Below are 27,544 nucleotides of genomic sequence, written 5' to 3'. Positions count from 1 at the left end.
CCTTGGTTTGCTCACCCACCTCCCAGGAAAAGCTTGGGGAGAGGAAGGAGAATTTTCCTGGGGGCTGCCTTAGTCAACAGTAAAGATCAGCTTAGGTGCTTTGCTGCTCTCCTTGCTGGTCAGAACATAGTTTTGAATTCTTGAAAGTCACCTTTTGCCTTACCCGCCCCATTTACCCACCAAAAAGACATTTTCTGCAGCCCCTTTCATTTTTCAGAAGCCAGGGAGCCCGCATAAGCTGCCTGGTCTATTTAATCACCAGTAGCTGAAAAAGCATGGCACAGAGATTCAGCCCTTTCCAAAGGGGAGATGGTGGGATTCAGTGATGAAGCAGAGTTGTGTTCTACAGGCTGCCCGAACACAAGACGTTCAGGCAACAAGAGCAAACCCAGCACTACTTCAAACGGACAGATGACAGAGTCTCTGGATTAGTGACTTCCCACCTAGAGATAAGTGCCTCTTTCCTACTGACATGAAAAAAGCATTATGAAGGCCTACCAAATTAAGCCCTCTGGGGATAAAACACCTGAAGAAAGCTGAACTCTCACTGAAAGATAAAGATCAGAGGGAAAGAGACACCTGTGATGAGAGACTGTTGGACCATCAGCTGAATCTGACTTCTCATTTTCAGGCAAAGAAAGATCTAAGACCTGTATCACTGAAACATTGCTATTGTACCACCACTACAAGGTCTCCTGTGCTCTCTGCTACCTCTCTTGCCTGGGAGGAAGAGGGAAGGAGAAGCAGATGGTTTTAAAGCACAGTTCAAACAAAAGCACTTAATCTGAATATGGCAGGAGGATTTCCTTTGAAAGGAAGGCAAGTACAAATAAAGGGCCTGCCACCTGGTTTGGGATCCCTGCTCTCTTCAGACTTCACTGGAAAAGGAACTAAAACCCACCCACCGTGTTTGTCATGGACTGATCTGATTATGCCAGGCACGAGCTTCACAGGATACTGGGGAGTGCTGCATCTCACCTCTCTGGCAAAACAACCTTTCCCACCCAAACTCCATTATAAACTCTTAGCAATAGTCCTCCAAAGAAACTTAAAAATTACTCTGCAAGAGGCAGTCAAAACTAGACTACACATGAAAGCAGAACAATGGCTTAAATCAACACCTATTCCCTGTTTGGGTATGTTTTCTCAGTTCCTGGAATTACACAGCTCTGGCATCTACTGCTGCTTGCCTTCCTCTCTGCCACAGGTTACTCCCTTGCAGAAGGAAGAAAAGCATGTCCAGATTTCAGCTCTTCAGTGAAAAGCCTGACATCGTAGCTTCAAGTCCCGAACAGGTAAGTTTGCAAGTATGTACCAGTGGGGAGCAAGGATGCTCTAATACAGATGACATGCGGAGGTGGCTGCTGGCAACATCCGCAAGGCAGCTGAGAGCACCAGAAGAGCCACATGGGGCCCTGAGACATCAGCTGCAGGTCTTGTCATAACCATCAGGCAAAGTTTAACCATTTAGTGCACGTCCTGCTGGGCACTTCCAATGTTTCACACACCAATGCTTAAAATCTTTCGCACTGCACACATCCAACAGCTGAAGCGTTCTCTTCATGCAGGAAAAGGCTTCAAGCCCAGAGGAGTACTTGCTCACCTAGATGGCAATTCCACTAGCTGAAGGTAATGGCACGAATATCCCCAAACTAAGGCTTTCTTTGGACATTTCACACTCTCCTCCCAAGCTCTCTTTTGTAAAGGGAAAGCAAATCTGGCTAGCAAGCCAGCTTCTTCCTCGCTGTGCAGAAGACACATGCATTGGATTCACTTTCCATGATGGGTTTTGGAGAGAGAGGCAGGCAGGCAGGCAAGGACTGACTGTCCAGACCAGTAGTTCACCTAAGAACAAAGGAACAGGAGCTTTGGTCTTTGCTCGACTAACTTGCTCTCTGGGTCTACCTCTACCACCAGTGAAAAGCAGCAGTTGCAGAGCAAAGTCTGCAAAGGACCACTTACCAATGCTTGAACAATCTACCAGACCCCCGTCATCGCTAGGCCAGCAGCACCGTTCATGTCCCCTTTTCACGCTGCCATACTAATGCTGCTGCTTAAACTTCTGGAATCTGAAAGGCTTCAGGGTTCCATCCAAGAGGAGTATTTCGCATCGCACTGCCACTCCTGGCCAAACTTCAGGATTTTTGCTTCATGCACAAATCAAAGGGAAGAACATGAAATGTAACATCCAGATAAGTTCCTGAACTCACTCCTCCTCAGTTATCTGATCTCCTATGAAGGTCAAAAAGGATCACAGGATCCCTTCCAGCCCTCTGTGCAGTCATATCCTTGTTTTACCTCAAGAAAGCTGAGATCACAGGAGCCTCCAGAGACTGATAAAGCAATGCAGCCATAGAAGAGGGAGGTATGCTTAGTCTTCAGGGATTTAAATTGTCTTAAACCCAATGTCACACAGAGAAGTAAGGAAGTAAGTAGTTCTCTATTTTTCCGTATCACCAAAAATCAAGAGGAAAAAAATCACACAGAACTGCCAAATGTGTTAAATCCATAACTTAAAGCATTTTAATAAAAACAAAGCAAAATACATTTCATAATCCGTCCACTGGCACAACGTATAAAATCTTTTAAATAACAACTTTAATATTAGTCACAAAATACAGCATGTTGTATAAAAATAGCTGTATGCACACTGCTAAAAGATAATGTAAAACCACTCTGAATAGGCCATGCAAAGACATTCAGCTTTGACCTTTCAATTTCAAGTGCTTGTTGGATCTGGTACTTTATTCCTTCTCATTCTGCTTGTGAGGGCTTTGTGCTGGTACTTGGGAGCCTCCTCCTCCCTTTCTCTACCCTGCACACAATGCCCTGGCAAAGGTTTTCAGAAATAGCTGGCAAGTTTAAGGTGCATCATGTCGGGCATCTTAGTGGCCCAATTTTCACAGCTTACGTTTCAGAAAGTGCTCAATATCTATGTCCTTCTCTATGGACACCTCACCTTGGTCATGCAAAAACTTCAGATCTTCAGCCAGTACCCTTTCAAATTACTCCTGACCCCTGGTGCACCACAGTACTAAAACTGGAAGCAAAAATCTAGACACCCAGCCTGAGATCACTGCAGGAGGCAGAATGCAACAGCTGCAGCACCATTTTTGCACACATGTACCTCTGCATTTGATAATCCTAAATTATTCACACACCAAAATTCACTGAAGCCTGTCCATTCACATTAAGAACTCCAGGTAAGACACACAAAAGGACTTGGAGAAATATGAGTTTACAGGAAGGAAGGTATAACTGGGGACAGCATTAACATAGAAAAAAACCCAGATACTAAATATAAACTGTTATATAAACAGTCTGTTATACTGTGGTTATCAGACTTAAGAATATAACTGCCAGACAAGGGGATACAGTGGACACAAAAAAAAGATGATATGGAGTACACTTTAGTTAAGAACAAATAGATGTCAAGTAAAGAAATAACACAACTCCAGCTTTCATTCCACATGCTGACAAACTATCAACAGGATAAAAAAAACCAAACAAACAACCCCGTCCTCTTCATCTCTACAAGCCTGAGCAATCCTTGCACCTTTACAGTATCATCCTCATACAATTTAAGCCCAATAAAGGTAATGGAGACAGATCCACCCAGTCATTGTCTTCGTTTCCTGAGTCTACAGAAAGAGAGAAGGGCACTGCTGGTTGAAAACAGTCCCTGCTGCTGACACTAGCAGCAGCACCTTGCAAGATGTGCCATCAAGGAGATCAGCCCTAGGCAGGGAGAGACTTGATGCTCTGCTGGGCAAAGCAAAAGTGGTTTTTTCTGATGTTTTCAAGTTCGCATTTTAAAGCATGCTCTTCTATGAAGAAAATAAGGAAAGCTTAGTGATTTATCACCTCAGATAATACAGCAGCAAACCCATCTTCTCCAGTTTAAAAAGATCGGTTAAATTATCTTAATGCACCAGATCTGACAGGCAAAAAACATTCCCATAAAAAGCTGTCCCCTTAAAGTTACAAGTCACATCACAAGAGCAAGCTTCTAATCAAAGTGTCAGAAGCAGAGAAGCTTTTATCAGCGCTGAAAATCCAAATAAGAACACAGGCTGATCTTGCCAATCCATAGCAGGAAAGAAGTTTAAAAGGCTTTATGAGGAACTGGCTGAAAGTCACTCGTTTTGGTGGCATGTGTCATTGCTCTGCGCTTGGCGAGGCGGGACTTGGACGGAGGAGAAAGCTTCATGGAGCACACAGCATGGGCAACATTCTCCTGCTCTGCGCTGAGTTCATTCTCGTGCTGAGACAACTGGCGGTTAAGGGCTATAGCCTCAGCAGCAAAAAGTGTCAGGTCTTTTGTGCTACTGTTCCTTTCAAGGGAAAAGGAGAAAGCAGTTACAACACACACAGAGAGTCACTTCACCTGGTTACCCTCATGGCAGAATATCTGCTTCCAGGCAGTTTTATTTCTCCTATCAAACACAGCAGGCAAAATGACCAGTTAATATTTGCATCTCTCCTCATTGCGAGGATCAGCAATACATAACAAAAACACTCTGGGATTTTGGAAACAGCCACAGTTCTAGTCCTCGTTCTGCCAAGGACTTCTGATGTAAACCCAGGAAACGACCTGAGATGCCATGCTTAATCTCTGCATGTTAAAAAAGGATGGGCATATGGGGCAATACTGTTGTCTTTCTTCAGAGAACTGCAATCCCACTATAATTGCTTAAGGAAATGCATTTCTGATGGGAAGAACCACCTGGAATCGCCAGTGGCAGACGTGGAAATAGAAAGAGAGATGTGTGACTCAGGCTCTCTGGCATACAGAATCTGCCATCAAATCACTTTAAATGAGGCTTGCCCTGCTCACAGTTAAACTGATACTGTGATTACCACCAACTACAATGAAAGTCAGATCCGAGTCTGTGTATATGATGATTATTCACCCATCAGAATGTAGTCTCTGGATAACACATGCCTTTACGCCTTTTTTTCCCTTCTGAGCAGCAAACTGCCAAAACCATCGTTATTTCCTGTCTAAGATTAGCACTGCACTGCAGGAATCCTCTCCAATGCCTTTCCCACAAACAAGCAAGATTAGATCATAAAGAAAAATCAGAGCTTTAGTATTTCTGATGTCCTTAACAAAATTAGTGCTGCACATTTATTAAGTTCCACTCTCAACCAGGGATCTTACCCCCGCAATTTGTCACCTCCTATCTCTCCCCATTCTTTCAGTAATGATTCTTGGCCAAGTTTACAGACATTTAAAAAAAAATATTACCTTTGAAGAACTTGGGGGGTAGGTAATCCCCTTTCAGGAGCTTGCTAGAAGAAGCAGTTAAGAAAAGTTAGGTATTAGCAGCTGGGAACCAAGCTTTCCCAAGAAAGTGATATAAAACACTTTCTCTTGTGAGTGTTTTTATCACTCAAGACTCAGGCGACTCCCACAAATCTTTACAACTAATGGATATTGCATATAAACTAATTCACTGTGGGCTTACAAATCACTGTTGGTTTACAAATCACACTTCATAATCCGTCTCCCCTCACAAGAAGATACCACAGTTTGCAGGTATAAGACTAAAGCTTTGGAAGCTCTTCAGAGGGTCTATCCTTTCTTTTCTGAATTGGGAACTAAAGCAAAAGAGAACACTGCTGTTCTTTTAAACCATATCTACCAGCATTCTGCATTACTGTATTAAAGAGTAACATAATAATTCATGTACTGCAGTGCTTGGTATTCACAAGAAAGCCATTTAAAATGTATAAAGCAATAATTAAAACAAACAAAAAAGAACACTTAAGGCTTGACAGATTCATCCAAATATTTACCACACAGAGCTCCAGAACAAATAAAGCCACTGTATATTGTTTAATTAATCAAGATAAGAGCACTAAAACATGCACTGTCTCTATTAAAAGTTTAGAGACAGGGAACAGCTTGTTTATCACTTTGGAAGAATAACCCTTGAAAAAATATAAAGGGGGATACATACTCCTTGAACCCATGAATGTTGCAAAACTTGAGCAGCACTAAGTCGTTCTTTGGCATCACGAACCAGCAACCTTGAGATGAGATCTTTGGCCTCTGAGGATATATGTGACCAGTCCTTGTCAGGAAATTCATACTTGCCTTCCTGAATGCTCTCAAAAAGCTTGTTCTAGTAAAGGAAAATTTCATTAATTTAAATAGCAACCAGAATGCAACCAGAAGACTTCTCAGGTGGGATTCTTCTCACTCAATTTTATCCACCTAATGTGGTGGGTGACAACTGAAACTATCCAGTCTCCTTATGGAGTCAACGGAGAGTGACAGGCAGCTCCACAGAGTGGATCAGTGCATCCTACAATGGACATGTTACAATGTCTGCTGGCAACACCTCTCTCTCTCCCCAGTAACAGTGCAGCTCACGTACTCAGTTTTTAGAAAGAATAAATTCAGGCCTTGCGTGAAGACTCTCCTGGGGCTCAACTTTTATCTGAGAAATTGTGGCAACTACCATAAACCAGATCAATAATTACAGAATACAGGAGGATTAGGGGGTGGGGGAGAGGACGAGAAGAAGCTCCAAGATCTCACATCAGAAGGAGAAAGAGGCAGTTGCCAAACCTTACTTTAGAAAGGGATATCATCTCTCAACTTTTACATTACCACCCTCACTTCTCAGCGACAGCTTATCCTCCCAGATAACTGGCTGGGTTACAGACACAGCTCTTCACTACTGGCATTATGGCAAGTCTTACACCCGAAGTTCACAGGGCAAACTAAACTCTCCCACATATGCCCAGGGTATGCACATTCACCTGGCAAACTCTGCAGACTTCTCCTCTGTCCCAGCCACAGTCTGTGCCACAGTTGCCCACAAATGGGGGGTAACCACTGAGCATGATGTACAGAATCACTCCCAGGCTCCAAAGATCACACCGCTTATCATAGAACGTGGCCTCCTCCGTGAAGACTTCAACTACTTCAGGTGCCATGTATTCTGCAGACCCACACTAGGAAACCAAATTCAAGCAAGTTTTCAAAGGGAAGATCAAATCAAAATATAACTCAAGTTTTTTACCATTCTTTACAGTAGGCAGCTTGGTCTAAAAGCAGAATTGGGCATCAGGGACTACTGAAGTTTACTGCTTTCAGTGCAGTCTCATTTTGTTACGCCAAATCACAACTGCTGCATCCCTCAAAGGTTAAATGGAATTGCCAAGAGCTTTGAAGTATGTTGTGAGCATACTGCACGGGGAAAAAAATTAACACATTTCAGGTGTAAGGACTACAGAGATCTAATAGAAGGCAAAAGAGTTCCTACTGTTATTTAGCAGAATCATAAGCTGTTCCATAAGAATCTATGACCCTTTATACAGGTAAAAATATTAATTTATATATTTCAGGTTTTTAAATCTTATCCATTGGTTATCAGGCTTTTCAGAAAGTAAACAAGTATATCATGGGAGGTGATTTCTGTAAGACTTCTGCAAAACTGTCAGATTTTTCTTTCACAGCAATGCCAAAAGCATAGCACTGTGCTTTTTCAAACTAATGTGTATTATAAAGCCACACACTGATTACAGGGGTTGCACTGCCCTTAGGCTCATGGGTCTTAGCTACAGAACCCAAATATGCAGAAATGAACACAAAACTAAGGTTCAAATTCAGTCCATAAGCACACAAAAAACTTCCACGAAAAGCTTCCTCATTTGATGGGGTAAGAGACAAACAGGATCAATGTGTTACTTTCTGGCCACAGGGTAATTAACACTATAAGCTCCTGGGCTTTTCTATATTTGTTCTATGACTGGGAAAGCAAGACAGTATTTACCACACATACACCCGCTTTAAATGAACTATCCACCACTGGGTGTAGTTGCGGCAAGCCTTTTGGAAGCTCTCCTCTAGAGATAAGAAAAATTGTTTTATGGTAGAAGAGAAAAAGCATGAATCCACAGTAGGTCACTTACCGGCGTTGTTAATTCGGGAGTAGTTATTGGAGTACACGCACTGTTCAGCTTCACCCCGCTACCAAGATCAAAGTCACATATTTTTACCGGTGATACCTAAAAACAAGGACAAAACAGTAAGAAGTCCAGAAGACTGGGACTAATGCAATATATATGAATACAGCACCACGTGGAAAACCCCAGGACAAAAACCAAGTTGTTCTAGCAGGAGGACTAGTGAAACCCAGTCTCTTACAGGTATATTCTACTCCTTGCATTTGCCTCCTCTGTCCCAGTTGCTCCCACATCCCCAGTATCTGACCCTATTACATTAGTTTTTAATTTGGCTAGGCAAGTGCCAGTACACACTGGAGCAGTTTGGGAACTATATTTAATGTGACCAGCTGGGCTGTAAATGTTGCTTGTCCATCTAGGTACTGCCTCAGAACAGATGAGATGCTAAGTTGTAAATGCCATGCCCTCTCTAAGAACAGTTGGCTTTTTATCTCCTAGCCAGATGCTCACATTTTTACAGCTCACAGAAGAATTTAGTCTCTTTCGAGCTTCAGTTCTATTAAATTTACTTGAAGATCACTAATGGTTTCAAAAGTCTTCAAGAAGAGAAAGACAGAATGCGAGGGCTGTCTTTGGAAAGCAACTTAAAAAATACACTTCAGAATGTTATGAGACCAGAGCAGCACCTTTTCTGGAGATTCACACAGGATGTTTTCAGGCTTCAGGTCCCTGTGAGCGATACCTAAACAAGAGTACAAGTGTTCATTACAGAAGATACTCTCCTGTTTTATTTCTCATTACCTCTCTTTATGAGAAGGTGGCCCGGGAAATATTCTAGGCCTGAGTTTGCTACACAACCTCCCCTTTATGATACTGCAAAAAATTCAGTTTCAAAGCGTGTTTGTTAAAAGTCACTGCTGCATCCTGCTATGCCTTTATCGTCCTTAAATGTACATGAAAGTCAGTCAAGCAAATAAAAACCTGCTAACACTGGAACTTTTTGGCTTAGCCCAAATTAATTATGTTAATTAAAACCAGCTTATTAAGATGACTGACCTGTAGGAAAGTTTACTTGTGTACACAGTTTACTCGAAAGATTTTTGTGCCTTCTACAATGAGGTCCTTCTTTCCAGAGGGATCAACTGGTGGTTTGCTGAACTCCTACCAGCACAGACAATACCTGAGACTCTCCCCCCCAAAGAAACCCTGAGATCCCAAGTGAAAATATCATCCCTTTAACGATGAGGTACATACTCATTCCTGAAGTAAAACAAAAATTAAAGGGTTTGACTGGAGATGCAGAAGAAACGGCTAAAGGAGAACAACCAAAGGGCTTCTACATTCATTCAACTGCTATCAGAATAGGCAAACCCAACAGGGAAACGCAAAGTTATCTACCTGTTGAATTCACATGCAAAGGAGGTTCTATGTTGTCAAAGCAGTTCTTCAAATGCCTGAACAGACAATTTCTGGAAGTTCTCCATTTAATATGATCAAACTTAATGGGAAGGCAGAAAATGAGAACCAAAAATCAAATCAAATGAGCAGCTTGGCTGTAATATAACTGCACTTTAGCTTTGCTTAAAAAAATTACACTCCCAAGCACACTTGGTACTACTTCAGAGTACGAGAAAGAAAATATCCCACCAAATTCTAGGTAAGGGAGTTCCTAATGTCTTTTCTTCAGCACACTCCACAAGACATGACTTAAAATATAACATTAATAGCATAGCACTGATCTAAAGGAATCAGAGCTTTCATAATGATGCAGTTCACATTGCTTATGCATGGAAGATGGGAAACATGACAAATTAAAATGGCCCATGCTGACATTTACAGCAAGGCTGACAAAACTCCCAACAGTTGGCTTGGCTTGCAATGTGAAACCCAACAGCACTTTTTTGTATTATAGTTTGAATTAAAATGTCTGATTATATAACATTTTATTTTGCAGTTGCACACAGCACTGAGAAAAAGAAAACAACTGCCTTTAAACACTCCTCCAGTGGATTATTAGCAACAAAGCACACATATCCCAAGTGGGTGTAAGGCACTATTATAATCTGCTGAGTTTTAAACTACTCCTGGCAAAAGAATTAGCTGTCCTCATTCAAATTTTTTTTAAAGCGTCTAGCTATAGCACTTCACCATTAAGCTGTGCAATAAAACTGCTTTAATTTCCTGTTTACTTTAGTGTTCTCTATGCTACTTACTAATTATTTTAATGTCACATGGAAGAATCATAAAGAGAACAATAAAATGAAAGGGGATGTTGTAGCCAATTCCGTAAGCCATGTCCCCACTGTACCAATTCACAGCAAACCACAAGAAAGAAAGTAGATTGCTGCTCTAAACGCATTTTAATGAATCACTCTCCTCTTGTTTGGGGAAAGAGGAATTAAAACTAAAAACTGAGACAGAACTACAGAAAGATATTGGCTGAGTCTATGTTAAACTTCCTTGAATAGTGTTCCTAGACTTTCAGCTGTTAAGCAACCTACTATAGCCCTAACACATCAAATAAGTATGTCTCCACATGTTCAGCCTAAGTTGCCTGTTCCTTATTTGCCCCATATCTCAAAGTCAAAATCTTCTAAACACAGGTATTCAAAGAGTACATTCTCTGCAGGTTGGAAGTTGAGTTACCACATAGACAGGCTATGAAGATTACCAAAAATCTTAATTCAAACTAAATTTGTTTCCACGTTCAAATTAACTTCTCATAACATAGTCACAACATGTGACAAGATCCATATTTGTCAGGTTTACCACTTTCTTTCTTCCCTATCTATTGCTACGCTTTTCTTTTTAATGGGCTCAACCTGTCAAGGTACCAACACCATGATTCCAACTCAAGCATATAAGCTTGAGTCCTGTAAGTCCTGTGACTTACAAGTAAAGACCACAATTAAACATTTATTGAAACGGTGCCAGTACTAAACAACTTAGACAGCAAACATAGACCTGCTGAGATCTACCTGGCCAATCAGAATGGCAAAATAGAGAGAAAAATTTATCAAAATAAATAATGAATAAACATAGCCTCCAATCACATGCCATGCTATTCAGAAGTAGTCACTGTAACATTAACTGAAGCGGCTTAATCTATGCAAGAGCAGATAATCATGACATAGGAAAGATTTTAAAGGTATCTTATCACATTCAACATGAACATATACTCTGGGATAACCATAATGCACATAGATAGTGAAACAAAAGTACTCCCAAGTAGAAAAAGCAGCAGGAAAACATTTTAATGTAAAAGAACTCTCTACAAACAGAACTGCTTTTAAATCTCAGCAAATCCCTAATGAAATGAGGACACCTTCAAACAAGGACTATGGTTCACTTGTAGGTCTCTCAACCCAACAGTGGAGGTCTAAATGTGGAGATCAAAAGCTACTACAAACAAAGAGGTCTTGTAACCAGCAGAAATTCTGGGTAAATACAGAAAAGCATCTCTGTAGACCTGAAAGAGGAGGAAATTAAAAACAATATTAGCTCCCTTTCGAGTAACCTTTACATGGTGGCTTAGGTAACAAGAACAAGCAAACAGATTCAACCCTAATGTTAATTCTCCCTGGATGCTGATTTAACTTTTCTTCTTCAAAAGGCTATACCGTCTTAAACACAGCTGATTACTTAAACTACGACATTATGAAAATAATATTATAGAGGAAAACAGCATAAGTCATCTGGCATTGCTGTAAATAGAAATGCTAGCAAAGGCTGACTACTTACAGATAAAACATGCTCCATAACCTAAGTGTACAATATCAACTAGTAAAAAATGGAGACATCCTTCTCTTACCTTTCGTATGAAGAAAATCCAGAGCAGAGGCAATATCTCTCACCACTTTGCTAGCTTCTCGTTCATTGAAGTGCTTCCGCTTTTGTATATGGGCCAGGATTGAACCTGTGAGAGCAACAGGTGAAAGGGAAAACCTTAGTATGAATGCTGCTCAGGCTGAGAAAAGGCTTCGTCAATACAAGCATAAAAACGCAATAGCCACTACGAGCCTGCCATAAAGGGAGAATTGATCTCAGTGTGAACAGGGCCAGAAGTAATTTAGAAAAAGTTACTTGCAGCTAACACTCTGTCCTAGTATGTTTACATAGCAGAAACTGAAGTGTCACAATCCCAAGTTTTTATATGAAAATAGCCTCAGAAAATAATGATGAACTAGTACCAAGTATCATGAATCCATAACCTCATTTCTCATGTTTTATAACAGCCTTTCACAGCAGGCAACTTCTGTGGACCGAACAGGGGAATGACTAAGAAGAAAAAGGTACAGCTGAGCAGCTTCAATACTTAAGCATGCTAGAACATAATTTTCAAACACTGCAGCCCTCTAGTTTAAGCACAGCATGAGAGGCAATCACTTTTTACTGCCCCAGCACATGACTGGTCTGTTTTCCACACACTGTGAACAGTAGAGACTTGCTAATACTCCCAGTAAAACTCAAACATCAGCTAAGGATCTACACAGCACTTCAGCAAAACCCACCCTCCCCCAGGTCACAGGTGGCCATGCTCAAACTAACTCTCTTCATTTTGTGTAATGTGACAATTGAAACCCTGCACTGAAAGTCAAGTATACACATTTTGTCTCAACACCATCAAAATGAAAAGACATTCTACCTTTAAATACACATTAAAATTCCCACTGACATCAAGGTAAGGCTCATACACTGACCTAAGCCAAAATTTTCCCAGGGACATGAAGTCTGACAAAAAAACCCTCTCGAATATGAACATACTGAAGGACTGGTAGCTTGCAGGCAGAGCTCCACTGGTATCCCTTTAACAAAGGATAAAGGCATGTTTGATTCCTTATCTTCTTTAAGTGAATTCCATCAATCTTCTCAAAAGATTAAAAATGTCTTTAAAAAACCAATTAAATGTAGTCCAGAGATCCAAGCCCACTAAATAGCCTTACTGCTGTCTTCCATTTTCTTACTCAGAGAGGTATATTTACAAAATCAATCAGAGAAATTCAAGAAGTAACTGCCATTTGTTATTAGCCCCCAATACAGTAAACATTTTATATCTCAGGTGATTTAATTTTTATTCTTCAGTTCTAGATGTGGAAGGAAACCTCCCATCTCTATTGCGGTAATTCCTATTCTTCTATCATCAATGCTGCTGCCACTCCTCCACAGCGAGGATTCAGAAGGGAAATGGGAAAACACTCAAAAAGAAGGATGGACAAAAGACTCTTCAGATATGCACAGATACACTGTGTCAGATGGGTGGAGGAAGGCCACATCTCCCCTTTCTAAGAAGTTCTGCATCTATACTGAAAGAATTTGCATTTCTTGCACATATGGTTTGCTACTGAAAACCTTCTTGACCAGCAGAAATAGATGATGTTCTATAGACAGAAGTATACTCCTTCAGAAACTCAGTTTTTCTTTGAAAGGTGGGCCACACTTAACTCACAGTTTTTGCACAGCCATGCAATTAATGAATACTGTAATTATGCTCAATGCAGACAAATGTGAGGAAGTCCACAAAGTGCTTGATGTAGCCTTCTCATTCCCCAGGTGAGTGTTAAATGCTAGAGACCAGTGACCACACATGCTCCCTTGATTGGCCCTCAAACAGCCACAAGCAGACTGCTTCACAATTACAGAAACCCAAGGCAGAAACAAGATGTTTTTCGCAACAGTGCTCCGTGAATTTCAGGAAACAAAGTCAATCCTGTACCAGGGGAAAATGCTACCAGAGTATATGGATGCTGTACTAAGATCAGAATACCTGACATACTGTGTGTCTCCCCTTGCCTGAAGGTACCAGGACCTACCAACTATGTTCCAAAGCTTCCACTTTAATAGAGATGACATTTCCATCACTTAACTACAGAAAGGGATCGCAAATGTATGACCAGACCCATCAATATTCAAGAATAACCATACTTCAAGCTTTCTGTATTCTTTCCTCTACTACTTCTTTGTCTTAAAATTCTCAAGCACTTAAATTAAGCTCTTCATTTTCTACTTTAAAACACTGAGACAAACAGGACTGAGACAATTCAATGAACAAAGGCACAGTTACTGCACAGTACCTCCTCGCAGCTTCTCAAAGACAAGGTAGTATCTTGTGTCATCTTCAAAAAATTCTATTAACTCCAAAATGTTCCTTTAAAAAAAAAAAGGGGGGGGGGGGGTGGCAGAAATAGAAGAAACAAGACAGAGCAATGAAGAGTTTCAGCATGGATAATTAGGAAGTGCCAGAAGTAACTAAAAATAAAAGTTCTAATTAAACAAGTTGCTTTGGTTGCCTATGGCATTAAAACCACATTTCCAGCTCACACTGAAATTTAAGTGGGGGGAAACAGGCCAAACACCAAAATCAGGCAGGATTGTGAAAGAGTTCTGCTACTGCCCAACTGACAGGAAGATAACTGGTAATAGATTGTATTTAATAATTTAGAACACTGCATTTCTGCTGAAGGCAAGAACAAAAAAAATAATTAAATTGGCATTCTTTCTCTCTGGAAATCACAAGGCAGAACACACAGAGCTCAAAGGAGACAGGCATCTGTCAACATGACATTAAATCCAGTGCCTTAATTACCATTTTTAGACTAATTAACTCCTGTTTAGCTAGTGTACAGTCTTTGCAGCACAACACAAACACTCCATGTTGCCTTGAGAATGTCAAACGTGTAAGTCAGATTTTTCTATACTTATAGTACACACAAAATCCAAATTCTGCATGTGGTCATGAAAGCTTGAATTTTTCATCAGTTATGTACTGGGTGACCATATGTTCTTAACCACACACAGAAAAGATATAATTTGCTTCTCTATAGCACAACTTAAGCCCATGAGTTTGGTAAGCAAGTTAGTTTTGAAGTGATCTTTAAGCGTTGTACTAAAACTTTGTAAAAAAGGGCTCAATATAAGCTGCACAACTGTAGTATAGATAACAGCTGTTGTATACATTCTAGATTGAGAGAGACATCTAAAGGAGTAGTTTCAGAATTGGCTTAAACTCATCATAGAGCATGCTGCCACTAGCTGTGTAGGCTTTCCCTCCTTTTCAGCCAGGAGTAGCAGCTTTAAAGTTGCTTCATCCTGTGGCTATGTGAAGTCAGCACACATCCAAATGAAAACTAAATTAGCTTTTGGCTGATCTAAGAGTTCCAGTGCAAAAGCAGGAAGGCTGTCACAAAGAGAAGAACAAACCACGCATTAAGGAAAGGAATGGCAAGACTGTTCCTCTCAACAGCAGCTAGTATCAGGTCAGCTTTTGCTGATGGTGAAATCACAGGGGAGAGTGTCAAAATGTTAATTCCTCATTCAGACAAAAGCCATGCATCACTGAAGCACATTCAGGCTACACTGACCTGGTGGCTAATTGAGTTATGTGACTTTTAATTTGTAAATATTTCCCTAAATTTCACAGGTAAGAGAAGGGGAAATTCTTATTTTGAATAGGTCAAGTCTAAATTTCAACTGGTTTTAAGGAGACGACTGCAAAGCTCCTAATCTAGTCACACATAAGAGGCTTAAAAATTTGAAAAAAAAAAATTCAATATACTTTAAATAAACAAACACACACAAGACTGTATACTTACTTGTTACCCTGACACTGGTACAGCGTTTCTATTTCACGAAAAACCCGACTCCGACTATGCCCAGCATTTTTTTCAATGATCTGTGGAAAGAGTTAGAGCTCATATTTGAAAAATTACTGCAGGAACTGTGCATGTGGCTCTGGAATTAGATAACTGATCTAAAGCTTGAATCTCAGGCATGCCCACCAGAGAGAAACATTCCACCTTTGTTTGTTTGTTTAATTTCTCATCTGTCATTTATTTATAGTGTCAGCAGAGCTCTGGAAGGCATTCAAAGGACAACAGAAATGAGGACAGGAAGAGAAGAAAGGAACTAAAGCCACAAGTTACACAGTCACTGACCAGTTACCATGAGCTTTTTCTTGCATCATTTTAACTCTGCAATGTGCAGAAAAGGATATCCTTTTGAGTTCTAACAAAAATAGATTTGAGTCACATCAGACATTGAACAGTCAAAAATAAGAGATTTGTCATTGTAGGCATTTAAGTAAAAAGTACTAAATTCACCACAAAATGAGAGTTTGGTTCATAGTGCAAACTTCATGGAGACCCAATAATAGGACCTAATGTATTAAAGAAAATATACATTCAATCTCAGAGCCTTTCCGTACTGCCAACAGAAGTCACCTTCCATCACACACTCCTCAGACTGAAAGAGGACAAGGGCTTTCCACGGAGGCTGAGAGTGAATGATTGCTACATAAACAGAAACCTCATGACATTACTGCCAATACTACCACCATCTGTACCCAATATCAGTTTCTCATTTTTACAGCCAGAGTACTCTGGTACAGAACAGGCAACCATTCACCAGTACTACATGGGACTTGGTATTTGATCACGTCTAATTCATAATGTAGCAGTTTGTTTATTCTAGACTTTCAACTTCAACAATTCTACAAAGTACACACAAAATTCTAGCATCTATAGGACTACATTTTTAAAGGGGCTTAAAATTTTGTGCCCATGTTTTTTGCAAAAGAATCAAGCATAAAGCTTTCCTATTACTATTATTCGTGTTTGTAATTAAATGGGGGACTCGGGATAACCACAGATCTGCAAATGAGCCCTAACACTTAATATAATGGTATTACAGAAGATTCGCCTGTATCAAAAAAATAAGAGACAGCTTTACATGAACTAATGGCAGTAACTGATGCTCTCTGAACTTGGACCAGCACTCTCAAAAGCTTGCATTATTTGGTAGGCCATGCTAGATAATGACTCGGCCTCTTCTTTCATAAGAAGAGAGAAAAACTGCTAGGACTACCATCAAATCAGGACATGAGAGGAAAGCTTGCCCTGAGAGCTAACCATCACACAGTCATTTACTGTTGTGAATTCTATCTGTGGCTGATATACCAATTCACTCCAGAGGCACAATACTTAAGACGACAGATATCTCAACGGTTATAAAGCAAGCTCATTTCAAGCATCAAAAATTTTCCAAAAGGTTTTGCTATTACCCACTCTATTACAGGTTTTCACTGAGATACTAGGAGGGAGAACACATATGACAGACAGAAGTGATGCTGCTTTATTCTATACTTACTTTTACTGCATATTCTTTCCCAGTTTGGAGGCTGACAGCACCTTGAACTTTGGCATATGCTCCCTGACCAAGAAGCTCAGCAGTCAGCTTGTACAAGTCTGCCAAAGAAATCCATCAGAAAGGACACATTAGTCAAAGCATTTCAGTGAGTAACATCAAGACAAGCTATTTATCTGATGAGCATCCCTCATATGACAGCAACTGAAAAAACTCCCGTGGTAATGAAAACAGAAAACAGATTTATGCAGTATTGAAGTAAATGTGCCAGCCTTAATTATGCCTCATTTTTCACTTCCCCCCTTCAAGTTCCCAGAAAATTTGAAGTAGACTTCATTCCAGCATCAAAATTACAAGGTTGTTCATATGAGAAACATTTTATATCTCAGCAATTGCTAGGACCTCATCTGCCTTCCCTGTCTTCATGTAAAACTCAGAACCAATTTTTTCAGGTGGAAAACATTTCACTCCTTGATCAGAAAATGCCTACCATACAAAAATCTACTTGCAGAGTTAGTGTTTTAAGTATAATTGAAATTTAAATGTTTAAACCTAGAAGACTCTTAGGTTTAAACCTAGAAGACTGCTACCATCTTGATTTGCAATGTACCTTACAATGCTACGTGACCACTAAGACGTTTTGTACCGGTCAGCTTTGTCACACTGAACTGTATTTTACCTACAATGCTTCACAGTATTTGTGCTCACATCTATTCAATCAAAACATTTTGACATCAGCACTGATCCTATTAAAAAAAAACAAAACCAAACAAATACCAAAACCAACAAAGCGTATTATGCATAGGACCCAGATTTCACCACTAAGAGAAAAAAGAGACTGAAGACCAAAACATGGGGGATAAAGAAAAACAGAAACGTTAACTTGTAATGCTTGCCAAAAAGCAACGTTTAGCTAAGAAAACCGAGAACAGCAGAGGGAAAACAGACCATTACAATTAAAAGCTTAGAAGTTGCCACCAACCTTCAAATTTCCCAGGGACATGATCTGTGGCTCTGGTTCTTTTTTTCTTTTTCCTTTTCCCACTGTCTGCTATGGGAAGAGGCTGACTGCTGACCATCTCTGTGTGGCAGAACATAAAGGTGCCTTTAACGCACAAACAATTACTTTAGGAGAAAATTAACATGCTCTTGTGTGTTTATGTTCTTAAGCTATCCAAAAGTTTCTCTGCCTGTCTTCATCACAGGCTGCCATCTCTCCCCAAATACCAGAGGAAACCTAAAAAGACAATTTGGGTGCTAATTAACAGCTTTGGGGAGGTTTGATAAACAAACATAAAAACAGAAGAAAATAACTATGCATCTATACTGAATCCTCCTCTCACAGCACAGGAAAGCAAAGCATGGGAATAGCCTTGTCAACAGCTACCATGAGATACCCACAACATAACGCAGGCCCTGATGCAAGACAGGATTTACAGCCCTCACAAGGGCACTATTCTTTGAGCTATTCTACTGCTCTACAAGTAGATTTTTTCAAGTCAGCTTAAGAAAATGAGCTTCCAAAACAGGAGGAAGGTGTGGGGAAGTTTCAAACAACCTGGTGAAACAAAGCAACCACAGGAGTTAACAGGTCAAAGGAGCAATCTAGGTCAGTTTATGCTGGCAAAAGGCCAGAAAAAAACCCATTTCTCAGATCCATGATGTGCCTTTCTAAATCACAGATCAGTGGATAACTTATGCTCCAAAACAAGCAGTGTTTATGGCATTTAGATATTTTTTTTCCTGCATTACTAGCTGCAGATATTACAAGAGCTTAGTCAGAGATAACAATTCACTGATGCAAGATAATATGGAAGAAAAAGAAAACACACCCACATATTCTTACGGAAGGCCTAAATAAAAACATTGCCATACACTTTCTCTGCCAGAGGCTGCTTCATACAGCTAACCTATCTCCAAAAAGGTTAAAGGATTCCACACAATACTCACATGAGCACTTCTCCATAACACCAGTCACATCTTGCCAAGTTGGCCCTAACAGTTAAAAATCACAGCTCAAAGTCTTTAAGGCAGTAGCAAAGCACTGCTAAGACATTTTACAGCCAGGATGGTTTCTAAGCAAATTCACAATAAAGATCTTGTACTACAGAAAAAACTAAATCCCTAGAAATAGCGTAATTATGAGAACGCCAGTAATGAAAGAAGAGCAACCCCTAAAAACAACAACAACGAAGTTTTCTGGCAATTCTCCTTTAACAGAGAGCCTTTGTGAATAGCAGTTTTTCTGCCTTTCACTGCTTCTAAAGTACTCTGAAAACGCAGCAGAAGCTCCCAGGCAGAAAATATTACACAACAATCTACCAATACATGAAATACTTTTTCTTTGCTTCTTTGTATTTTTCTTGTCAATATCTGTCAGTAATAGCTATTATAAGCATCACTTAGAACTCACATGTTGTCTGAAGATTTGACAGGTACTATTTTGAAAGCTTTTTCTCTTTAACAACTTACTGAAACACTTAAAAATGTATCACTCAAAGCCTCAAGACAATAGTAAATCCTAATTTTCAAGTCTTATGCAGAATGTGTTAAGAAATCATCACGATGGATGACGTATGTGAGCTCTTAAATACAATAAGAAATGTGAAAGCATACATTTTTACCTACTTCTGAAGCAACAGCTTCTTTTTAACTCAAACTGACACCCATACAGTTTTGAATTTTAACATAAAGAGAAGGCTAGCCTTTGACAGCAAGTTCCAGCTCTCCTTGATTTTAATTCAGCCTGCATTAGCAGTTATTCAGAACTGGGATTGAAATGACACATATGAAGCTGCTCAGAGATAGAGCTGGTCTGCTTGAAGGAGGTGCTTGATTTCCAGAAGGTGTCAAACAAGTCATTTTAATGACCTGACCTTCTGCAAGTCAACAAGTCATACCTAGACAGGTTCTATTCCATTTCAAATACTACACAGTTTCAGAGCTTGTAACAGAGACTAAAAATTATGCAAAAACACAGGAGATGAATCCTGCGTCTTAGCACAGCTGACATATTTCTTCACAACCCTCTCCTGCACTCTACCAGTTGGGTATGATATCTACAGCCTGGCGTTTAACAACTCATTACATTATTCCAATTCCCTTTAGTCTGACTCAATTCCTAAATTACAGAGAACTGCTTCCTTGAAACCAGGAAGTTCACTAGTCATGTATACAGAAACCAAATTACTGAAAAGCTGATGTTTTCATCCTATTGTCTCAACCAAATTTGCTATCAGACAGGCATGAAATGTTTGCTATATTAGATTTTTATTACCCTTCTAGTATGCTATTTCACATCATTGTGTGGTTCACTTCTGTGAACACAGCTTTCCCTTTAAAGGTATCACAGCTTCATTCTCATTATTAATTTTGTTATAATGAACCGGTACTTAAGTAACAGCTGGTATGACAAGAAAATGCCTTTAGCCCAGCCAAAGGCTTTAGATGTTTTTCAAGCTTTCAAAGAAATTCTTGTTTCTGTGACTGTACACCAAAGAGTTTCTGATGACACTGAAAGACAGTGTGCCTCAACCATCTAAGCAATGCCGAGGTGTTTTGCATACTGCAGGACTGCCTCTGGTGACAAGGACACTGTGAGTTCTGAGGAAGCTCACCCTGCCAGACAGAAAGCTCAGAGACTGGATGAACTGCTCTGGAGGGAAATGGCCGATGGACACGTCAGGTCCAAGATGAATGGTTAACTGTGGTCATTTTAAGGTCATTTTACAATGTAGCCCGAAGCACCGAACCCCTGCTTCCACCAAACCAACGTGTCCACCCACTTTGTGATCTATTCTGGCTGAGTGCAGGGAGGTGGGAGTAGGACACTACTTGGTGTTCAGAGCAGACTAGCCAAACCTTTGATAAAGAGCACTTCTTACCTCCCTCTCGACCATAACAGAGTCAGACTGTTCTCCAAGAGACTACTGTCTGACTAGCAGTCTGACAAAAGCTGAAGAAATAGGGAACAGTTCAAATTCTGATCTGTCCTTCTCTTCCACTCAGGTTACGACTATTACTCACAGATAATGTAACCCAGCAAAATCCATACTGCAAGCAAAAAGAGAGCAAATTTCTGTCTTAGCTGCAGTCTTGTTGAAGTCCTGTATTTTAGTATCATCATAATTCAGTGCTGAGGCAATATTTAACACATACATTATTCAGTGCCTGTGTGGGAAGGTATAGTTACAGCCTTTCCCTTTTGCTATTGTGACCTCTACAATGATCTTCAAAAGGATGAATAAAAGCACTTATCATAAAGACTAACAAACAATGCCAAGTGAAGGAGAAAAGGAACAATTACCACAAGTTTCACTTCATCCAGATCTTAAATCACCCTTCATCTTGCTTCCTAACACTCCATACACAAACATGCCAAAATCCAATATCCAGACATAACTCCCCTCTCATTCTAATCTGCTTCCCAAAGGAAGAAAGGGTATATTTAGAAAACAAGCATACACATGTACAGGAAGCACTTGGGAGAACAAAGTACAGATGCCTTTTTTGATTAAGAAGAAGATACCTTGTTTGTGCGTTTGAATTCAATGGAAGAAAGCAGTTTAAGCAGACAGTCCAGGTACTACCACCTGCTTCAAAACTGGGTCTTGCTTGAGCTGGGTTGTCCTGCAGCTGAAAAGGAATACAATCACATTTACATTCAGAAATCACATAAACTTTGTTACATACATTCAGGTACTGCCCAGAGCCTCAAGAGATTGCAAGAACCTGTTGTGCCGGGCTTCATGTGAGCACACAGCAAGAGCACACCCCTGCATTAAAGACTTTATAACTCTTAAGTACAGAATGCAAAACACTGTTATTTCCAGAGCTCCAGTCACTTCAACTGAAGAGGAGATCCACTCATTACAGTCTTGCAAAAACAACAGAGGGATTTATGGTGTTCATTAGTTCTTGTTGGTATACCATTGGAGAACCACAACAAGTTTAGATATAAAATACAGAATTACTCTTAATGGACAAGAATTATCATACTCCTAACCTAGATCAAGATTCTGCCAAGATAGAGAACCACAACTACAGCCATAACAGCACCAAGTCAAAGCATATCTTGAACTTGGTCTTGAAGGCAGACAAATGGGCTCCAACAGACCCGCAGCATGAGAAAGCATTTTCCACAGCTGAAAATCTTCTCCTGAGAACAGGTACCACTAGTATTGAATTCACTCCTAGCAAGCGGCAAGCAAGGCAGTCATGTTCAGGTAACACCTTCTGAAGAAAAGAAGAATCAGGAGCCTCAAATAAAGCTTTCTGTGGATTCACAGAGGACAGCCACAACCTGAAATTCAATAGATGGAACAAAGTTGATGTGCTGGCACAGGATGTTTTCAAACCACTGAGGTGGTACCTAAACAGCTGCAATTACAAAAATATTACTGCCCCACAGATACTGCAAAAGCAAAGGCTTTTTATTCAGACCAAATAAAAGACCACCAAGATCTCTGATGAGGCTTCTCTAATTGAGATTTAAAAATACTATTTTGACTAACTGAACAACAACAGGCAGACCAGTCTGCACCTTCTGAACAGCATCCAACTTCTCTGTTGATTTATGCTTATTTTCAAAGCCATTGTTTACTTGTTCAAACAGCTACCGATGGATTCAGTAAGTTAGGCATGAGTAAGTCCCTTGATTCCACAAGCATGACGTACCTGTGACTCTCAGACTTAAAATGTAAAAGTGTGTGCTCAAAACTCAAAAAAAAAAGTTAAACCACTTTAAAGTTTCAGACATCCAGAGTTTTGGACAAAGAAACAAAATGGAAACAGACTTCAGTCTCATTTTCCTCCCAGCTCAGTTGCTCACACTGTTCTTAGACCCTCCCTTCTCTAGCAACACTTTGATTCCTGTAGATGTGGCTCATAATGAAACAGGACTCACTCAGCAGGTGCTGATTCCCTCAAAACCTGCTGGTTGCAGGAAGTTCAGAATAATCAAAGCTACCTTTATAAAGCAACTACATAGTGCTTAATTGTGCTTGTGATGTTACAGATCAAGAGAAACACAATTTCAAGAGGAAGGATGCCCAATTCTTTAGGACAGCCCTGTGTCAAATCCAGAGGCAGATTATTTTAATACTCATTCTGTATTGCATTAAGTAAGAATATTAATTTCAACTTGTAAGAAGTGAGCATTCTTACAGATTATTCATCTTTACAGTAGTTTGTCATAATTCATTCATAGCTGTCAGAGTTACCTTCTCATCCCACCTACAAGAAAACTTTTAGTATCATTTAATTCATTAATCTGAATTATCCATAGAATCATAGAATCGTTTAGGTTGGAAGAGACCTTTAAGATCATCAAGTCCAACCATTATCCTGGCACTGCCAAGTCCACCACTAAACCATGTCCACGTGCCACATCTACATGTTTTTTAAATACCTCCAGGGATGGTGACTCCACCACTTCTCTGGGCAGCCTGCTCCAATGCTTGACCACCCTTTCAGTAAAGAAATTTCTCCTAATATCCAATCTAAACCTCTCCTGACACAACTTGAGGCCATTTCCTCTTGTCCTATCACTTGTTACTTGGGAGAAGAGACGGACCCCCACCTCGCTACAACCTCCTTTCAGGTAGCTGTAGAGAGCAATAAGGTCTCCCCTGAGCCTCCTTTTCTCCAGGCTAAACAACCCCAGTTCCCTCAGACGCTCCTCATCAGCCTTGTGCTCTAGACCCTTCACCAGCTTCAGTGCCCTTCTCTGGACACAATCCAGCACCTCAATGTCTCTCTTGGAGTGAGGGGCCCAAAACTGAACACAGTATTCGAGGTGCGGCCTCACCAGTGCCGAGTACAGGGGCACAATCACTTCCCTAGTCCTGCTGGCCACACTATTTCTGATACAAGCCAGGATGCCATTGGCCTTCTTGTCCACCTGGGCACACTGCTGGCTCATATTCAGCCAGCTGTCGACCACCATCCCCAGGTCCTTTTCCACCAGGCAGCTTTCCAGCCACTCTTCCCCAAGCCTGTAGCATTGCATGGGGTTGTTGTGATTCAAATGCAGAACCTGGCAGTTAGTCTTCTTCAATCTGAATCTGTTGAATTTTCTCCCCTTCTCTAAAATGCCTTAGTATGTACATCCTAAAATGACTGGTTGGTTCCTCTTCCTGAGGCAAATACATAATTCCCATAAAAGAGAAAGAGATCAAGAATGGGAGTGCTTTCTCAAGTATTAAGCATGCAATCCTGCCACATTAGCCACTCTTGCCATTAACCGTCTACACATGGTACACCTTTAAGTCAAAGACACCTTAAAACAAAACCTTATAAACAGGCTCTGATCTGAATTCAGAATGTTTTTTACAAATTACGAGTGTCAAGTGCAAGATTGTTAAAACCATAGCGAGGGAATTACTAAAAGAGGAACTTAAAAACTTTACGACATCTTCCCAATAAGAAACAGGAGCATTAACATTTTAAAATGAACAGCCGAAAGTCTACAGGAAGCCCGAGCAATCTGATTTCATGAAAGAGCAAGTCGGAGAACAATTATCAATTCTGCCTTATCACAGGCATTACTGTAACACCCACACAGTATAACAGCTGACACCACCCTTCTAAAATCCTTCACTCTGTAGAAAAGGTTACAGCAACCTTTTTCTTTACCTCTATACTTCTCTCTGTGATTTCCTTCTGTCACACTTTAGAAGACCAGAGTCACCTTATCTTCTGGGTACTCTCAGCTAGCCACTTCCCTTGCAAACTAGGCATGGGGTTTCTGAGGTTCTGAGTCAAACCCTCCAGCGATGGGTGGATCTCACTTTGCAGGAGAGCACATAAAGTTATTTCAAATAGATTCCTCCCATCCCGATTTATTACTTCACCGTGATTACTACGGGGGAAGCAGGGAGAACCTTAATGGAGAGGACAGCACACAGCATTCCCTTCCCTCTCCTGTTGGGAGAAAATAGCATATTTTAGCACACATGCTGTAGACATGAGATCTTCTGCTGAGGTCTGCCTATGTTTACACAGACACACATGCATTTCTTTAAAAGCATTAGTTATCAGTCAGAATGACAGCAAAAGAACTGTTATCATCCCCACTGGAAAGACAAAGGCAAACAAGACAAGTGTGCTGACCCTGCTATGAGTTAACAAGTAAGGATAACAAGTGAGACTGAAGGTGGCTTAAAAACACACAGTAATCTTTTTAATTTCTTGTTCCAGGACAACATGCCTCTGAGGCAGCCACATGGATGCGAGGACATAACAGGGTGTATTTCACAGGGCTAACAAATAAATGCGAATGGTAAGCCTCGCCAGGAACAACATGGCATACACACTGGTTATTGCACTAAAGACCATCTTCCCTCCTTCCACGTACAGCAGTACAGCCAAACATATTTAATGCTACTGCCCGCTGGCAGACAATTCATATTTAAGAGTTTTCATCACAGTGCAGTAGGAACTTAGCTGAGAAATTATTTTAAACTCCAGATCACACGTATATTCTAAATGAGAAAAGTCCTTGCAAGAGTACTTTGACTCAACTACTCAAAGCTTCTCTATCCCCTAAAGCACTTTTAAATTAAGGAGATATACAAGGCAAGTAAGTTCTGAGGGCCACTTACTAAACAATAAGCTGCTTACTCTCTTCTACATCTGATGGCACCAACAACTCTCAGAAGACTGTCTCTGCATCGCCAATTAGCTCCTCTAACCCCACTCAGCTCCCTTGCTAGTTTTCAACTCTAAACCAAAGAGAAAAACTTCTCAGAAGACAACTTTAAATTTCACACAGATACAAGATAAGCATTTCCTGCTCTTACTCCACACCCCACAAATGATCAGATAATGACACTTGTCACTGGAAAAAAAGCTACACAACATACTCCCATATTAGCAAGCAGCCTTGTTTGGAGAGGTTATCTAACTAAATGTGTTTTTAAAGTTTGAAGCAAGACTGAGTTTTCTTCCTTTTCTCCTCCTCTGTACTTTCAACTCTAAAATTAATAGTCATTAAACTCCACTGCATTTTCACATTTGATGTCACATAAAATTTGTACCAGCATTTTAACATTTGTTACCAGGAAGGTACTGGAAGGTGAGAGGAAATTCCTCATAGCGGTAAATACCTTTTTTGAAAGCATTAGGGCGTACTGATAGAACATTCATTCCATGAAATAATGTCATTATGGACAATACTCAATGTCAAGAAGCTTTCAAGTGTCCACGGTACCCAAATCCACTTTACCTGGAAGGCTGCCAATACGAAAACCAATTACCTTCAGAACTGCAGTGGAGGAGGTTCAGCTCTGCAAGTGTATTTTGCCTTGCTTCCATCCAGCACCTGGAAAGCATGAAGAGGAGCTCTGTTTTGAAAAAAAAGTCAAACTGTAGTTCTTCAAAGTTATCAGAATATACGCCAATCTTTCCAAGCTGATTGTGGGGCATAAATCTGTATGATAAAGAGGCTTTTATAGGCAGAAAGCTCATAAAAGGAAAAAAAAAACCTAAAGAGTGGTTTATTTCTAAACAAATCTGACACTTGACAAGCAAGTGCCAACAGTGTCAGGGGAATGGGCTCATTTTTGGCTATCACACTGCTGAAGTGTGGAGCTGAAGCCAGGAGCTGAGCTATCACCAGGGCTGTACCGCTGCCTTGTGTTTGCTTCCCTTCCCTCTGAACTGCCTCGGAAGGTCACCCTGGTCAGGCTAACAGATACTGCTAAAGTTAAGTATAGATTAAACCTAGACAGATTTTCAGCGTTCCCAGGGGTTCATAGGTCTCATCATTTTATGACAGATGAAAAATACAAGGAAGAACTAAAAGACCACTTGTGATCAAATCTAGGAACAGGTTCATTCGCCTTTGCCCGCTCTTCTTACACTCCAGCAATATTCTTAATAGAAAGCAGCAGTCACAGGAGTTTATAGACTTACCACTCTTTATTAAAAAACGCACTATGTATGAAATACAGCAGTTTAAGCCTTCGGGGAATAACCAGCTCCAAGCAATAGGAAACTCCCACGTCCTTCGCAGAGCGCCCCGAGACCCGAAGCTGCCGGCCGGCATTTTACCACCTTCCAGCCGTGCCCAGCCACCGGCACCACCCCCAGAAACCAGGGCCGCCTCCGCTCCCGGTGTTCAAGTGTTTATTCCTCCACACGCCCCGTGCCTCAGAGGAGCCCGGACAAGCCCCGGTGGGGAGACCTGCGCTCGCAGCTCGGGGAGCCCAGCGGCTCTCGCAGGCACGGACCGCTCCTCCTCAGAGGTCCCCTGACCCTCCAGCTGACCGGGGCGGGGAGGGCGGGGAGGGCGGCGAGCCGCGTCTCCCCCTCACCGCTGCCGCCTAGTCCCGAGGGAGCGCCGCAGCCCCGCGCCCCCCACCCTCACCTCCATGGCGGCCGCCAGCGTCCCTCGGCGGGGGCGGCGCTGCGCCGCCGGACCGCCCGCCCCCTGCTCCGCTGTGTGTGGGGAGGACAGAGCGCGCATGCGCGTGGCACCGCC

At 41.0% G+C, this 27,544-nt stretch overlaps 1 protein-coding gene across 3 annotated transcripts; it reads right to left on the bottom strand.

The window, feature by feature from the left end:
• Positions 1 to 2,512: 2,512 nt before the first annotated feature.
• MKNK1 (MAPK interacting serine/threonine kinase 1) lies at positions 2,513 to 27,544 on the bottom strand. Of its 3 annotated transcripts, none has more exons than XM_072867935.1 (14): positions 27,431 to 27,544; positions 26,319 to 26,405; positions 21,590 to 21,696; positions 18,044 to 18,142; positions 17,065 to 17,162; positions 15,513 to 15,592; positions 13,995 to 14,068; positions 11,735 to 11,839; positions 8,610 to 8,665; positions 7,930 to 8,025; positions 6,775 to 6,969; positions 5,967 to 6,131; positions 5,252 to 5,295; positions 2,513 to 4,334 (listed from the first exon to the last, which is right to left on the bottom strand). In XM_072867935.1, exons 4-14 carry the CDS (start codon positions 18,138 to 18,140, stop codon positions 4,106 to 4,108), a joined length of 1,239 nt encoding a protein of 412 aa, XP_072724036.1. In that variant the 5' UTR covers positions 18,141 to 18,142; positions 21,590 to 21,696; positions 26,319 to 26,405; positions 27,431 to 27,544; the 3' UTR covers positions 2,513 to 4,105. The 3 variants fall into 3 exon arrangements, with proteins under 3 accessions (XP_072724036.1, XP_072724035.1, XP_072724037.1); XM_072867934.1 differs by lacking the exons at positions 26,319 to 26,405; positions 27,431 to 27,544 and adding exons at positions 24,697 to 24,984; positions 25,665 to 25,755 and having other exon boundaries at positions 18,044 to 18,166; XM_072867936.1 differs by lacking the exons at positions 26,319 to 26,405; positions 27,431 to 27,544 and adding exons at positions 24,697 to 24,984; positions 25,665 to 25,755.

Source organism: Ciconia boyciana, chromosome 7 (assembly GCF_034638445.1).
Source record: "Ciconia boyciana chromosome 7, ASM3463844v1, whole genome shotgun sequence".
Taxonomy (NCBI): Eukaryota; Metazoa; Chordata; class Aves; order Ciconiiformes; family Ciconiidae; genus Ciconia; species Ciconia boyciana.
The sequence above is the reverse complement of the archived record's forward strand: the minus strand, read 5'-3'. Positions and strand labels throughout refer to the sequence as shown.